Source organism: Plodia interpunctella, chromosome 28 (assembly GCF_027563975.2).
Source record: "Plodia interpunctella isolate USDA-ARS_2022_Savannah chromosome 28, ilPloInte3.2, whole genome shotgun sequence".
Lineage (NCBI taxonomy): Eukaryota > Metazoa > Arthropoda > Insecta > Lepidoptera > Pyralidae > Plodia > Plodia interpunctella.
In genome coordinates this window covers 4,200,908-4,215,005 of record NC_071321.1, presented here as the reverse complement: position 1 = coordinate 4,215,005, position 14,098 = coordinate 4,200,908, and the positions used below count along the sequence as shown (strand labels likewise).

The following is a 14,098-nucleotide window of genomic DNA, read 5'->3' as shown; positions in this document are numbered from 1 at the left end:
ATATTTCCGACAAATATACTTAATAATGTATGAGTCTCATGAAGCGGTGTAGGTCCAGTGGTTAAGACAGTCTGCCTGTCGGTCCTTCTGATCGAAAGGTCTCAGTTTCGAACCCTGCTCGTGCCACACGAGTTTGTATACCAATCTGACGTTTTCATCGACCACCACTTGCTTCCGGTGAAGGAAAACATCGTGAGGATACCAGCACACTGGTGGACAGTTTAGTTCACTAGTGTGTATGCGACTAATTGCCATCACACTAGTGTTAGGAATAATACACACGAAAAGAAAGAATATAAGTAGTATCGTTGAGTTAGTATTCCATAGCACAAGTCTCGAACTTTGGGGCTAACTCAATCTATGTGATTTGTCCATATACATATATTAATTTATGTCTGTTTGTCTGTCCCCAGGGTTCGTGCTAGCTTCAGCGGTGGTCCTGCTACTGCTCGGCATCATATGCGCTATATTCTTCGGCTCCTGGGTTCGAATGTTCATAGACCATGTGAGTATCCTATTGCTAGTAGTTTGTAGCTTTAAGAGAAATAATATAAACATGTAGCTCTAATCTATATGTTATAAACGAAAAGCAATAAAGTTAAAAAATGTGGAAAGGAATCTTGAAATATCCTTGAGAAGTACCTTTCATTTCATGTTCCCGTGGGATATTCATGCAGGCGAAGACGTGGGCAATAGCTAGTGTATATAATATGCATTATACCCATGCAAAGCCGGAGCGAGTCGACAGTGGTTTACATATATATAACAAATAAAATAGATGTTAACCACAAATATATCATATATATAGGTATTACATACCTCAGAATCGCGGTTTGAACTTTAAACCATTTGAACATATGGTCACGTTCAGATATTTTGATACGACCGTCGACTAATATACAGAGACAGACGTGATGTGTGATAGTTTCGTGTGATATTAGAGCAAAGTTGTTTGTGTAGTCGTACTATAACAACGTGATTCACAGTGTCACGATTGCGGTAATTCCGACATCATAACATGTCGAATATAGATCTTTAAACTTAATAAAAACTAAATTTTCTGGATACGAGAGGGAATTGAACCCACGACCTTGACTATCCGGGACAGTGCTCTTAACCGGTGAGCTGTCGAGACCATGCCAGTTCGGCCGATTTTTTTCATCTCTTTGTGTCTCACGCCGCGAACAGATTCTAGATATTTTTCACAAATTATGTTATTATGTTGTTGTATGTATAATTAAAAAAAAACTAAATAACGTTCGTTTAAGAATACGAAGAAAGAGAAGCTAGAAAATAAGCTCACAGTTTCCAAACGACTGAACACAGGTTTTCCAACTAGCTAAGAAACACTCTCGATTAATCAATCTTTCAAACAAAAAAAAACTACATCAAAATCGGCTCAGCCGTTTGGCTTCTGTTATGTTTTACTTCTATTATATATTATCCATGGCACAGACACGTTAGTCTTATAAATCTCCTTCTGTCGTTGGGGGTTAAAAATCGACACAGAGTGTATCAACTTGTTTACAGCTACAATGAATGGGGCACAGACATTACGTAAAGGGGCGCGGTAAACTTACCTCAATCGTCCGCCTCAGCCCCGCACATTGTCACACAATACTTGAAAAATGCTGACCACTCTTATGTGTATGTCGTACTAGGCGACGTAAGTGACACATTGCCAAAGAGGGTTGAGTTGACGCAAGCCACAAAATTTATTTTTTTTACGCGACACTGGGCCTTAGGGCGCCACAGCTCCGATTGTAACCGAGAAGATATATGAGAAAGAGACAGAAAAGTCTCAGTCAAAAAAGAGAGGTATCCTGATATGCGGTCGTAATATACCTGTCTATAATTACATCAGCAACCTAACCTAACATTCCAATGCAACCAGGCCAATTTAAGAAGCCGTCCAACTTGACTGAACAACCTTCGCTAACTGACCTACATAAATTGACCGCATCAGCTCGATTACAAAACTAACCTATCGTAATAACTTAAGACCTAGGTTTGGTATTTAGATCACAGGTACTTATATACGAATTTAATAAGGAAATACTCATTATCTATTATTATAAAGAAGTAAGCGTTTTTGTGTTTGTATGTTTGAGGCGGGTAATCTCAGAAACGACCGAACCAATTTCAAAAATTCTTTCGCTATTAGAAAGGTACATTATCCAAGATTGCTATAGGCTATATTTTATCTCGAAATTCCCACGGGAGAGAAGTCCCGGGCAACATCTAGTCTTAGATAAAGTTTAACGACGACCTCGGTGGCAAAGCGCTTGCCTCTGAACCGACAGGTCCCAGGTTCGATCCCCGGTCGGGTCATGATGGAAAATGATCTGTTTTTGATTGGCCCGGGTCTTGGATGTTTATCTATATATGTAATTGTTATAAAATATAGTATCGTTGAGTTAGTATATAATAACACAAGTCTCGAACTTACTTTGGGGCTAGCTCAATCCGTGTGATCTGCCCTAATATATATATTTATTTATTATCCCGGAAAACTTACGCGGGCGAAGCCGCGGGTATACAACTAGTAGAAAATAACCTACATTTTTGCAAGTTACACGCATAGAATTACCATTAATTAATATTTACAATTGAACACAAAAACAAAAGAGCACTTAAAACTCACTCTCACTGAATTTGTGGTTGCCACAGAGTTAACAAACTATTGGACAGTACATTAATATTCTGTAAAAACGTTGCGTTCCGGTTTTGGCGGGACGTCGCGAATTTTGACTAGAGCATTTGCTATCCCGCCGTGAATGACAATAGTAGGTGCATTATTGAGCAGGACAAGAAAAATAAGTTACAGATTCTAACGAGCGAGGTTGAGGCCCGAGACGGAATCGAGGGCCGCGAGCAAACGACTTGCGAATCGTACTTTCTTTCGAGTGATAAACAATGCTTTATACGACACTTCCCTGCACTTAGCACTCTGCCGCGTAATCTCATTTCTCTTCTTGTATATCTAACTAGCTTTTGCCCGCGGCCTCGCCCGCGTTTATTTCGTGCGTCCGCTAATAACTTATTATTGGCGATATCTCTGGTTGTAAGCAACGTATGGCGATGAAACCTATACCAGATTTTAAGTAAGACTATCCCCTATACAGCTCTGTGAAAGAAACATCGAATTCCATCCAGCAGTTTTTGCATGATTCAATGAACAAACATACACACAGACAGGCAAAAATTGTAAAAAAAATTGTTTTGGCTTCTATTAGTTTCATAAAGACCCCCAAAATTGTTTTTCTTTGATATCTCCTATGTGCAGACATAGCCTACCTACAGTTTTATTATACGTTTAGATACAAATATCATAAATGCGAAAGTTTGTGAGTATGTATGTTGGTTACTCTTTCACACAAAATCTACTGGAGGGATTGTTATGAAATTTTATACACGGCTAGAATGTAACCTGGAACAACACATAGTGTGCTTTTTATCCCGAAATTCCCACGGGAACGAAGCCCCGGTGCGCAGCCGGTTTAAGACAATATCTATAGCTTTCGTTAAGGTCTATTTATCGATATTTAAACTTGACACAAATCTGGCACAAGGTTTCCAAAGGTAATTTAATGTTCATATCAGTTACATAACTATAGCCTATTTATTGTATAGCCTTGACTGTAAACAAGTGGTATCAATAACAATAACATAATTTATTATTTACCTTGTAATATTTATAACTCGACGGTACATGAAAATACAGGGTAGGTATGGTTATTCGTCCGATGACGTTTCATCTTATTCTTCTTCATTCATCCGATACCGCCATTCCGCACTCATCCGATAGCTTATCCCAATCCCAACATTATAATTATAATCTATACTATTATTATAAAGAGGTAAGCGTTTGTGAGTTTGTAACTTTGTATGTTTGAGGCGGGTAATAACCGAAACTACCGAGCCGATTTCAAAAATTCTTTCACCTTAAGTATATAATAGGAAAATCACACAGATTGAGCTAGCCCCAAAGTAAGTTCGAGACTTGTGTTATGGGATACTAACTCAACGATACTATATTTTTTATATCAAATACATATATAGATAAATACCCAAGACAAGACCATTAGAAAGGTGCATTATCCAAGATTGTTATAGGCTATATCTTATCTCAAAATTCCCACGGGAGCGGAGCCCCGAGCAACATCTAGTAGTATTATAAATGCGAAAGTAAGTTTGTTTGTTATCTCTTTACTCATTATATACTGGACCGATTGTTAATAATTAAATTTGGTACACGGATAGAAAATAACCTGGAATAACGCATAGGGTACTTTTTATCCCGAAATTCCCATCGGAGTGAAGCCCCGGGTCGCAGCTAGTTTTAATATAATTTTCTTTAATTCTTCTAAAATGCGATCCTGGCTCTCACTCCCATCTCTGCATGTTCCCGATTGCGTTCGGGCTTGTAAAGCCGCGAAGCCCTTGCACAGCGTAAAAAATCCCATAAAATTATGGAGATTCGCCGGTGATTTTACAACCTTGGGAATGTTATCATCTATATTATTCTATCAGTTGCATATAGGCTGTGTGTCCCTTAGTCGCCTCGTACGACATCCATGGGAGAATATGGACTGTTATTTTAAGGTGAAACCACACTCAATGCGTTCCTAACTCATCCGATGAAAATACGAGTATTTAAATAAGCATACCATTGGTTCAGTAAAAAATACAGGATTTTGAAATGAAATTATTGTAAATACCGACATTTATGGAAATAAATTTGAATTTCTCATCGGATAAGTAAGTAACGTACATTGGCTAGGAGATACGGAGAGAGGAGAAATACGGAACAGAATAAAAGAAAATCGCAAATACATAAACTGAATTTCTTTCCATCATATGCATATCAAATTATACTTTTAAAGTAACATAAACAATTGAGATTATATAATAAACAAGGAAATGTGCTGTGTGTATAAATAATTCTTATGTAATCTTAAATAATGTTGCAATATAGGTAGATTTCGTTTTTGTTAAATTTATTAGCACGACGACCTTCGCGGTATAATCGTTGACAAGTCGTTCTGTCACTCGGAAAGTTCTATATTCGATTCCAGGTCAGGTCAAGATGAACATCTTCAAAAAAAATACCTATATTTGTTTGTTGTATTACCTTTAACGATACCTATACCAAACTTTATCTAAATCTGCCCAGCAATATTACACTATATCTCTTATCTGTACGTTTTTCTAGTTTCTTCGGCCATACAACTTATGGGGGCCATTGGTTCTATGCTGTTATTATTTATATACTACTAAGAAGGTAAGGAACCTTTGGAAGACAAAAGGGAAGGCCATTGCCCAGCAGTGGGACACAAAATACAGGCTATAGAAGAAAAAAGGCAACTGAATCACCAAGCGGCCGTTGCAAAATCACAAGCGAAACTACAAATTTTTAACGTTTATTTTGCTTCGCGACATCACAGTCCCGAATGCAACAAAGATGAGAAAGATAATACTAAACTATGGAATAAACTTCCCTCACCAGTATTCCCTAATAGTTACGACATTCGGGCTTTTAAGAAAAGTGTCTATCGCTTTCTTAACAAGTCGACAACGCACCGACGGTGACACGTATCGGGTTGCTGGTGCTGCGGTGTTTGCTTACCATCAGGCGACCTACATGCTCGTTTGCCCACTACACCATTAAAAAAAAGATTAATTCATTGTCAAATATGCAATTAAATAAATGTGTAATTTTATAAGTATTTGTGAATATCGCTGTCTATACGTTAATAAGTCTGCGGATCTTTGTTTCACATTATGTTGAGTTTCGAAAGCGCGTGCGACTCGAGTACTTACCTAAATGCTAATAACGCCGCCTTGGCCCACATTTTCATTGGTTGCGCTCGGTCCGGCCCGAAGGACCAGGTTTGAAAAATTAGTGATAACAATTTTAGTGCCTTAACTGTCACACTATATCACGGAGAACGAAACGGCAAAGCGATTTAAGTGGCTACACGCTTCCTATTCCCATCACTATCACAACACATAGTGTATAAGTTTATTTGTTAGGCAAATTAAAAAACCCCGACTTTTAATATTCATTTCGCTACAACTTATGAACGGCTGAACCGATTTTCATGCACCATGGCTAAGAACACTCGGGATAAAAATATCTATGACACAAAAAAAAAGTTAGTTAAGTTTGGGAGTTATGATGCCACAGACAGATGCTACTAAGATACACTGACAGGCAGGTTAAACTTATAACACCCCTCTTTTTGCGTCGAGGGTTAAAAACAAAGAAGCTTCCCGCTGTCTGTCCCTATCTTAGCGTGAATGTCCCACGGGAACAGTTATTTTTCTGGGACGAAAGGTACCCTATGTCCTTCTCCGTAGTTCAAACTACATGTGTGCAAAATTACAAGAACAACGACAACAGTAACAAACTTACTTTCGCAGTTGCAATAATAGTTAGGATTGCAAGAAGCCATTCATTAAGCCACATATGAGTACATTGTACAATACTTTAGCAAACGGAACGGCTGCATTCACACAAATCCACCGTATACTAGCCTAAGAGCCACTCCAATTGACGTCTTTGGAGAAAAGGCCGCGGTGAAGTTTGTTGCGCCGCTTCGTCTTCACCTGCGCTTTGGAAGCCGGCAAGTAGACTTAGTTTAAGTATTTTTTTGAGGTCAATAAGTGATGTATATCATCCTATATTGAATAAATAATTTTGAATTTGAATTTATTCAATTCATCTGATATTACGATAAACAATTGTGGCGTTCCGAAAGAAAAAAGGTACCACTGGGCAGATTTTAGTTTTCGAGATATTTGAGATTTTCAGAGATTTTTGTGAGAATTGGCATTTTGCGATTTAAATTGATTTTAATGCAACATACAAAGTGCTACGTTTTCATACAATAAACGTGTCTAAATCATGCACACGACGTGAGAAAATTACAATTGTATGTTTAGTAACTAGAACTCTAGCTACCACAGTTTAAACTTTCAATGTTTGTTGTTTCCCAACAATTAAATGTTTTGTGTGAACTTTGACATTTTTTCCCAATAAATGTGAATAAAGTTAATTATTTTTTTAAATTCCATATAAAAAAAATAAACATACCTATTACGACAAATCACACAGATTGAGCTAGCCCCAAAGTAAGTTCGAGACTTGTGTTATGGGATACTAACTCAACGATACTATATTTTATAACAAATACATATGTAGATAAACGTCCAAGACCCGGGCTAATCAGAAAAAGATCATTTTCCATCATGACCCGGCCGGGGATCGAACCCGGGACCTCTCGGTTCAGTGGCAAGCACTTTACCACTGCGCCACCGAGGTCGTCTATGATCAATAATTAACCATCTAAATACAACCTTAACTCATTACCACCCAAGTGGTACCTAAACGCTTTGAACGTCACAATTACAAAACGAATTTCGCAATGCGCTCGCTTCTAAGTAGCTTTTCGTTGGATTCTGCATTGAGTATTTTTAATTTTGAGGTCAATAATATTGTTTTTCAGACAAAAGGTCGATTAACTAATCTTTTTCAATTTTCATTGTGAACGATATCAAATAGTAAAATTAAATTTATTTATTACTTATTATTATTATAAGGAAGTATTGCTTTTACAGCTGTAGTCATAAAAATCAAATTATATACAGACTTACAAGACTGTACTGGTAAGACCACGTCTTGCGTAGACCGGTAAATTACGTAGGGAACAAATGTCTGTCTATCCCGCTCCCGCCCGGCCCTGGCTGAAGGCACACACAAGAAGTGCTGTCGTGATGTCGTAGAGGATGATATTCGTAACAATGGTCTGACAACTAGGGATGTCGATGACCGTGCTTATTGGAGACGAAAATGTAGGAAAGCGGAGCCTGGGCTCCGACGCTCAGTGGCTGAGGAAAAAACCGGGAAAACGCTCAGATAATAGATAGAGAGAGAGAGAGATAAGACTGACAAAAAATCTGGTGGTCAAAATCGAAAATTATCAATAGTAATTTTGAAATATTATTTTCTTATTCAAATTCAACATTCTTTATTCAATTTATGTAAATCACTTATTAACGTCAAAATTACTTAAACTAAGTCTACTGCCGGCTTCCAAAGCGCAGGTGAAGAAGAAGCGGCGCAACAAACTCCACCGCAGCCTAGTATAATAATATCATTGTAAATCGGTACAGAGAGAGAGAGAGAGAGAGAGAGAGAGAGAAGATTATTGGGAGAGGCCTATGTCCAGCAGTGGACAGCTACGGGCTGATGATGATGGTGAAATCGGTACAGTTAGAGCGGGAGCGAGGTGATTATGCTCGACCGCCAAAAGGGAAGGTGTTGCGCCTGGGGAACCGCACGGCTCGGACGGTGTCATGACGGAGGTTTTATACCTATACCACATGGTTATAATGGCGTCTGCAGTATTTCACTAATTAGTTGCCTTTAAGCATACTTATTTGAAGGCATTGGACCAGCGATGGAGGGCTTTCAGTCAAAATAATATTTGCTAACGACCTCGTTCGCTATCCCTCTGCACCTACGCCCTTCTGGCACTCACATGGTAGCCAGTGGGGCGCATCTCAAGAAATAAATAAATAAAATTAATATTTTTGTCGTCAGGAATTGGTGCTCCGGCCCGGCTCGATGACATTCGAGTGGTGGGCGCGGCCTCCCGTGCGGCCCTTCATCAGGGTGTTCGTGTACAACGTGACCAACGCCGACGAGTTCCTCAACAACGGCTCCAAGCCGGTGCTGGACGAACTTGGACCTTATGTCTACTCGTGAGTAGCTAACTTCCTTTGAAAACTCGTGTCGAAATCTGCAAAACTGTAGGTTGTCGCGTTCGCTATTTTGAAAAGCCTTTGTAAAGCAAGATAGCGGACGCCGGAGCGGTGACATTGACGTTCGTTTGAGAAATTGTAGATTTTCGCGGCCGCCATTTTGTTTGTAAAACAAGATGGCGGAACGTGTTTGTAAAACAAGATGGCGCAAAGTGGCGAACACCAGAGCGGTGACATTGACAGCTGACTTTGTCATACATCAAATTGACAGACCTCTCACCCTCTCCTCTGAGCGTTTTCCCGGTTCCTCAGCCGTTGAGCGAAACAAATAACTACCTTATTCTTTTCCACCGCAAAATCGTCAGCATCCCATTGACAAATCTGTAATTAGAAAATGGCTTCCCAATTAAAAATCGCTACGGAGCAATCTTTAACTCTAAACAAAACACAAAGGAAGTTTAGTTATTTAGGTAGACGTTAAGTGTCCTGTAATTAATTAAATTATTCAACAAGAGTAGGTACCTTTGTACTGTCCATTTCAAATTATATTATCAAGAATTTACCCTCGTCTAACGAAGTCATTAGAACAATTAGTGTTATCTTCAAGAAGCTAAAATGGGTTATGTGATAGGTTTACAATGAATCTGAGAAATTTAACCTTAATAGGGCCACGTGACGTCGTTGACAAATGTATTTTTAATTGAATCTCGCATGAAGACGTACCAATTTAAATTATTTTATTAGTAATTGCGTCCCCCATTCAAAAAATACTTATGTTTTTATACACAGTTGGTATAGCGCCATCTACTTGATGAAGCGCCATCAAACTTTTTGACCAAACCCTACGGAACTAGGTGCAGCCCATAGACAAAATTAATATATTTCTTTTATCTATGGTGCAGCTGGGTTAAACCTAGGTTTAACAGTTATCATTGATGTTTATCTATATATGTATTTGTTATAAAATATAGTATCGTTGAGTTAGTATCACATAACACAAGTCTCGAACTTACTTTGGGACTAGCTCCATCTGTGTGATTTGTCCTAATATATTTATTTATCATTTCGGCCAGACCAAAGTGCGGCCGATCGCAGATGGTTACAATTACACTTAATTGTAACCATGTATGTTCGGCTAGACCTTGATGTAACCGAACATAGATGGTACATGGCTTAGCCGGAATCATTCGGAGCTTCGCTCTTGACTGTGTTTAGCCCGTAAGGAATAAAGACATAAGAAAGAATACGGAAACGATCATCTTATTCTTGGACACAAGACTTTATATACCTGTCTTGCGTAACATAATTACGATCTGAAGGTGAATAATTATAGTTAAACAGTTACCAACACGCTACATTGCATGTATTATAAATTCTAAGTACCTATATAAGAAAAACATGACTAGGGTGGAAATGAACCAGTTTTATAAATTCCTACCGCAACTTACGCACTTTTTTTTATTTGTCTATCATAGTTCAGTCTCTGTCTTAAAATATTCTAAAAAGGGTGTGATTGTATGTTTGAGTTTTGGATGTAGTCTTCGGAACTAATGGAACGGATTTCCAAAATCGTTTCACCATTAGTAAGCCACGTAATTACTGAGTGTCATTGGGTATTTTTTTTATTCCGATATTCCTATGGGGGAGCGCAGTAAAACAAATAAATTATTTTTATGTAAATAGATTATACTTAATTTTTGTCCAGATAATCTTAAATCGATAATAAATACTCTTGTTGCTATTAAACGTATGTTACTCCTGAAGCTCTAGTCTATTTCTGTGCCAAATTTCATCACAATCAGTCGAATAGTTTCAGAGTTTATTCATTACAAATGCAAGAATACTTTACCTCGACCTGTCCATAGTAATACTAATATTATAACTAATTAGATTTTGTCGACAACTTCGTGTGTGAGTAAAAATCCATATCCCGTGGGAATTTCAGGAAATCCCTTCTGAGTGCTCCCCTACACTGTCCTAGGAACCTACACACCAAATTTCAGCTTCCTACGCCCAGTAGTTTTGGCTGTGCTTTGTCTGTCAGTCGGTCACTTAGTAACGCAAGAGTTTTATATATTTATAGATTTGTAAAGTAAATTCCATCTATTTCTTTCACCAGGGAAGAGTGGGAGAAGGTGAACATTACGGACAACGAGAACGGGACACTGTCTTTCCATTATAGACGGACGTACACGTTTCAGCCAGACTTGAGTTCCGGGCCAGACGACGATGCTGTAGTTGTGCCTAATATCCCTATGTTGGTGAGTACTGAGGACTTCTTTATGAGTGCAACGAGAGCACACTAGCGCCACCATCAAGTTGTTATCGATTTATTTTTAAACAGAAGCAAACTTTAAATGTCTGGCTCAGAAATATGCTTCCCTAAATAAAAGACTGCATCAAATAGTATTGTAGTCTTATATTCTTGTCACAATCCACTAAACGGAAAACGTCGGCCACTAAAGTCGTTCAGTAAATTGTGACTATATATTGTACAATAGAAAAATATATTGCCTTTTAATTAATTCCTTTATATAGTGTGGCATAATTCGTCCAAGCTAGATTTTTTAAATTTGCTTTTATTTAAAGTAAATTGATAAAAATGTGATGGTGGCGCTCGGTGCACTCTTAATATATTTACGAGCGTATAATATATCTTAAGAAGTAAAGGATTTTAGGGTATTTACCTGTGTATAAAATAAAATATATTTATAAACGTATTCACATAATGAAACACGATAATCATGTGTCATTTTTTTATTGATCAATTTTGTTTGTAGTGACAGCGGCTCCGCTCGCGTAAATATCTCTGCTAGAGTCTAAAACAATAATGTAACTAGATCCGCATTCGATAAATCTCGCTCGAAACAAAAGAAAGTGTGATCACACGTCAGACGCGGACGCCGCCAGAATCTTCACGGTGACTTGGTATCCGATATTTTTATAGACCACACTAATAACAACTTTTACACGAGAATTTATCACCGTAAGTTTTTTAATATGACGAATACTCCACCAACATTAGCATAGCATAGAAGAAGAGCTGTTTTGAGGCCGTATCTACTATTTACCGTCACACTAACGCACTCTGCAATGTGCGGCCACTAAATTCTTCATAGTGGACTGCGACTACATTGTGTAATGAAAAACTATAATAATTTGCATTAAATTCCTTTAGTTTTAGCTGATAAACAAAAAAACATTGGTAAACATGTGATGGTGGGCCAGTATACAGTTTTGTATCACCTCAAACACTAGAAATCCTATTAGGATGTAAATAAGTCCTCCTGTCATGCGAAACGGCCATGTTTATATTACTCGAACGAGTTTTTGCTGGGCATCGAACCTTAGCTACGAGATCAGTCGTAGTGAATCTATTAGTAACACCAGGGCAAAATGCGTGATTCAACTAATAAATTATATCACATCTTTATCAGTTCAATTCTAAAAATCAAATTAATGCTTAATTATTTTTTAATGACGAAAAAAAGTTTGTTACCTCTTCACGATTTGTCTACTCAACTAATCTTCTTGAAATTTCTCATACATATAGTTTGAAGTATGGAGAAGGACATAGGGCGCCTTTGACTCTGGTTTTCAACAAATCACGGGCGAGTATGACATATAAAATACAACAATACTACACATATGACTACAATATATTGCTAGCTATTTATATTAACCATAATTCCTTGGACGTTTCATGATACCTGATAAATTGAAACGGAGGCAGACTCGCTCGTCTTTTACATACATTTGTTTTCACCTGTACCATGATGTTTGCTTGTCTGTCTGTAATCAAATCTTGCAAGATAGACTTCTAATTCCAGTTGACCTACAGAGTTGAAATTGTCCACGTCGCTTCAGTTTCCATGACAATGTATAATTATGATAAGCATGACCTGATGGTGCGCCCAGTATCGGCTCCCGACGAGGGAACTCCTCAACGGTTACGCCTGACGAAAAACCCATGTCCGTGCTACATGGGTTTTTCGTCAGGCCTTAAATGCCACAAGATCTCTTTGACGACAAATTCAAATTCAAATTCAAAATTCTTTATTCAATTTAGGATGATATACATCACTTATTGACGTCAAAAATTACTTAAACTAAGTCTACTGCCGGCTTCCAAAGCGCAGGTGAAAAAAAAGCGGCGCAACAAACTTCACCGCAGCCTTTTCTCCAAGAACGTCAATTAACAAATATAGGTCTTATAAAAGCTTGTGGCAAAAATTGCATTTTTGTAAATAACTTGTTTGAAAATAAGGATACCTACCTACCTATTGATATAATAACTAAGCAGTAAGAACGATGAAAGTCCACAAGAAAATAAGAAAGTATATTACGATGTGTCATTAGTATCGATTGTGACGATATGGCCAGTGGCCATTCGAGTCAGGTCATCAGGTGTGGAAACCGCAGCGGGCCATGTGTTGAAAAGTGGGTACATATGCACTATATGCATGTACGAAATAAATATGTTCTTCTTTCTTTATTGCCGGGAAGCAACCGAGAAAACGTGCAAAATAAAATTAAAAAAAAAAACGAATTATTTTATTCAGAAATTAAACCTTCACGGGCACTTTTTACGTCACATTCTAAATCCTAACTAATGTTATAAATGCGAAAGTAAGATTGGTTTGTTTGTCCTGGCTCTTTATCTACTCAGCCAATCTTCTTGAAAATTTGCATACATGTAGTTTGAAGTGTGGAGAAGGACATATGGTACCTTTAATCTCGGAAAATTATCGCGGGCAAAAGCTAGTAAAATTATATTTACCAAAGCTACATACTAACGACTGGTACTTCGGAACGACCACAGCTGAGAAGAAATACCGAAAGAAACTCATTCAAACAGTGTTGGTCCCTATCATGACAGCAGGGCTTACCATGTGTATTTTAGTATACTTAAACTATTGGAGGTTAAAACAATTAATATTGTATTGTATGTAATCATAAACGCGGTCTCACCCACATCCTATGATGCTCAGTCGAGCGGAGACGCGGGGCATAACTATACTATACCAGTGATAGGGTTGACGACCTACCATTATACCAGTTTTTAAGTTAGACCATCCGCTATACAACTGTGAAAATCGCATTAAGTTCGATCTAGTACAATTTGCGTGATGCGCGTAACAACGTGCAAAGAAAAATTTAAAAAATATATATTTTACTTCTTAGTCCCCCAAAACTATCCGTAATATATTTAATATTTCTATACAAAGAGACTATATGTAAGAAAGAAAGAAAGTATTTATTTGCATTGAATGGATACAAATTGTGTTGGGTTGTGGTTGTCATTAGTTCCATGCATTCAGCCTATATA

General features: G+C 37.8%; 1 protein-coding gene across 2 annotated transcripts in view; it reads left to right on the top strand.

Annotated features, from left to right (window-relative positions):
* The window catches only part of emp (epithelial membrane protein), an 85,589-nt gene that overhangs the window by 46,959 nt on the left and 24,532 nt on the right, over positions 1-14,098 (top strand). For both annotated transcript variants that reach the window (XM_053766196.1, XM_053766197.2), the window contains 3 exons: positions 414-505; positions 8,609-8,769; positions 10,889-11,030. In XM_053766196.1, coding sequence (XP_053622171.1) covers positions 414-505; positions 8,609-8,769; positions 10,889-11,030 — 395 coding nt within the window. The remainder of the gene's footprint in view (positions 1-413; positions 506-8,608; positions 8,770-10,888; positions 11,031-14,098) is intronic.